The 2,793-nt window shown below is 44.2% G+C and overlaps 1 protein-coding gene across 1 annotated transcript in view; it reads left to right on the top strand.

Moving 5' to 3' along the window:
* pdlim1 (PDZ and LIM domain 1 (elfin)) overlaps nucleotides 1–776 on the top strand; it is a 9,844-nt gene extending 9,068 nt beyond the window's left edge. The window contains exon 7 of the mRNA XM_037684733.1: nucleotides 294–776. Within this exon, the coding sequence (XP_037540661.1) occupies nucleotides 294–480 (187 nt within the window). The 3' untranslated portion in view covers nucleotides 481–776. The remainder of the gene's footprint in view (nucleotides 1–293) is intronic.
* The last annotated feature ends 2,017 nt before the right edge of the window (nucleotides 777–2,793 follow it).

The following is a 2,793-nucleotide window of genomic DNA, read 5'->3' on the forward strand; positions in this document are numbered from 1 at the left end:
ATAAACTATTTGCAGCATCCAACCTCGGTCAGTAGTCAATCCAATGAGGTCAGATTATTTAGACAGGTTAATCCCATCGAGCTTCAGGGACTCATTTACAGATTGTCAGAAATGAACGGTTTCTTTAAACTGGGGTCAGTCAGAGAACTATCTACAACAGGTAAGATATTGTTTGTTACCGCGCCACTTTAAAATGATCAGAATGTCTCTTTAACGACTGCTGGACGAACGCTCGGAGCCCTGACCTCGACACCGTTCAGGTCCTTTATGACGTGGAACTGTTTTGTGCTCAGGGGCATGCTGGTGAAGCTGAGGGACAAGTTCCGTCACCCCGACTGCTACACGTGCACGGACTGCGACGTCAACCTGAAACAGAAGGGCCATTTCTTCGTGGAGGACCAGATTTACTGCGAGAAGCATGCGCGGGAGCGGATGGCTCCGCCCGAGGGCTACGACGTCGTCACAGTCTTCCCCAAGTAGAGCTCCGCCCCCTCTCCGCCTGGCCTCGAGCTCCGCCCCCTCCTCCGCCGGGCCTCGGACTGAACCCGGCACGGACACGTCGGGTCTCGTCACGTCGTTCAGGAACGACGACGTGTTGATTTGCACAATAATTTTGAACGTAATTGGATTTTTTTCTACTCCTTGTAACGACTCGCTGTTTGTTCACTTTGATGTTGTTAATCGTCCAAACAAGAACCTTCAATAAATCAGACACTTTTTATTAATAAACATTTTTATACAACAAAAACTGCCAAAGAAACATAAAAGAATAAAAGTGCCACATAAATAAAGGTTTGGTGTATCTAACCCTTGGTGTCTGTGATGCTTTTACAGTAAAATGTGGACAAAACTTTAGGATTTCAGAGTTCTGGTCCGGTTCTGAAAACCCGATTAGTTTATTTAGAATCTGAACGTGTTGAAATGTTGGCGTGGGGAATGCTTGTCACCCGCCGGCTTTCAGGTCAAGTTTCAGTCAAGTACTAACGGGAACAGAGTGTCGGTCAAACCTGACGTGCACCGCCTCGAGCGACATGGCGACGTCTGTTAGAGCTCAGAGTTTGTGTTGAGGACGACTCTCGGCTACTACCACGCCGAATTTTAGCTCAATATTAACGTTTTTTTTTTTCCTGTTTGGTAATTTCAATTATCTGCAGGAAACATTTAAATGATAAAAGTTAATCATCCCAAGATGATTTCCTGAAAGTTCTATTATAATTCAGTCAGTGTTTCTTGATATTTTGCTAACAGCAATGGGTAAAAACATTATTGCCCGCCTTTTCCTTTTTGGTTTTCCTGAGAGAAGAATCAGCATTTCCAGGTGTTTCTCAGGTGAGTTTCTTCACAAAGTGACCTGAAGTAAAGAACAGGAAACCCTTTTGATTCGTCTTTTTGAAACGTTTGACAGACGATTTCATTTGCACAAAGAAAAGAGTCCGAGGGGGACGAGTCCCAGTCCACCGAGGAGACACTGGACGGACTGCTCAGGCCCGGCCCCCACTGCAGACCGTCGGCCAGGCGCAGGGTCTCGGTCAGGGCCCAGATGTAGTTGCGGGCAAAGCGCAGCGTCTCAATCTTGGTCAGCTTGGCGTCCTCGGGCAGCGCCGGCAGAATGTCCCTCAGGGCATCCAGAGCTGAGTTCAGGTTGTGCATCCGGTGGCGTTCCCTGTCGTTCGCCTTCATCCTGCGCTTGCGCTGTCCGCTCAGCTCCCCACGTCGTGTGGGGGGTTTAACAGAGTCTGCCTCTCTTCCAAAACCCTGCTGATGTTTTGAGGGGAAATTGTCCCTGGAGTCCACAGAGGAGCTTTTAGAGTTTTTGATGAAGTTTGGAAGACTTGAAGAAAACCTGCAGGATGTCTTGGCAGCTGTGTGGAGGTCCTCAGGGGTGCAGCTGGTTTTAGGAGACATCCTGTATGAACCACAACAAGTAAATCAGTAAGTGGTCCAACATCAGGGTCCCCACACGGGGCACCAAATTATACACTGAGTCCTAGCTGAAAATTCTGGTCAGTATTTAGTTTAAAATGGTTTGAAGTGAATTCTGTTTGTCTGATTATATAAAGCAGAGGTCTGCAACCTGTGACTCTGAGGCCACTTGTGGCTCTTCTAACCCTCTAACGTGACTCCATGGAACAGACTAAAATAATATGAACCGGAGTCATTTTTAGTCTGAAACACCTGGAAACTAATTAATGTGTGTTTCCTGTCTGCAGCTGAATTTCTTTGAAACACACAAGTGAGCTGCTTGAAACAATTTTCACCTGAGAGTAATCAACGCATCAGTTCACACAAACGTATCGCAGCTTCCTGATGCTTCAGCATCATCTGAACGTGACTCAAGATTTTACTGAAATGTGTTTAAAACTCTCATTAGTTTTACTGTTCAGGTCTCAATCTGTAAACCTGTTCTTCATTTTGTTTATGCAGCTTTTACCGTTCAGTACATCATTTAAACACACCAGAAAATTTTTTACGTTTTTCAACTTATTTATTGCTTTAAATGCAGAAATTGGAATTTTGCACATCTGCTTTAGACTTTCAGGCACTGAAACATATAGAACGTTTCTGAAAAGTGTATTTAAAAAAACTAAGCTTGACTCCAATAAAACATTTAGCAGATTCAGTTCATTTAAAAACCCACTGAGTTCTCCTTTGCAAGAGAGACCTGGGCACAAAGGAAATGGCACACACGTGTAAAAGAACAGAGTATAACGTAATAAAATGACAAACATTTGAATAGTTTAAACATCAAAAAAACTAAAAACTGCAAAAAAATACAAAGGTTGTATTTTATTA

Source organism: Nematolebias whitei, chromosome 1 (genome assembly GCF_014905685.2).
Source record: "Nematolebias whitei isolate Nwh7 chromosome 1, NemWhi1, whole genome shotgun sequence".
Classification (NCBI taxonomy): Eukaryota; Metazoa; Chordata; class Actinopteri; order Cyprinodontiformes; family Rivulidae; genus Nematolebias; species Nematolebias whitei.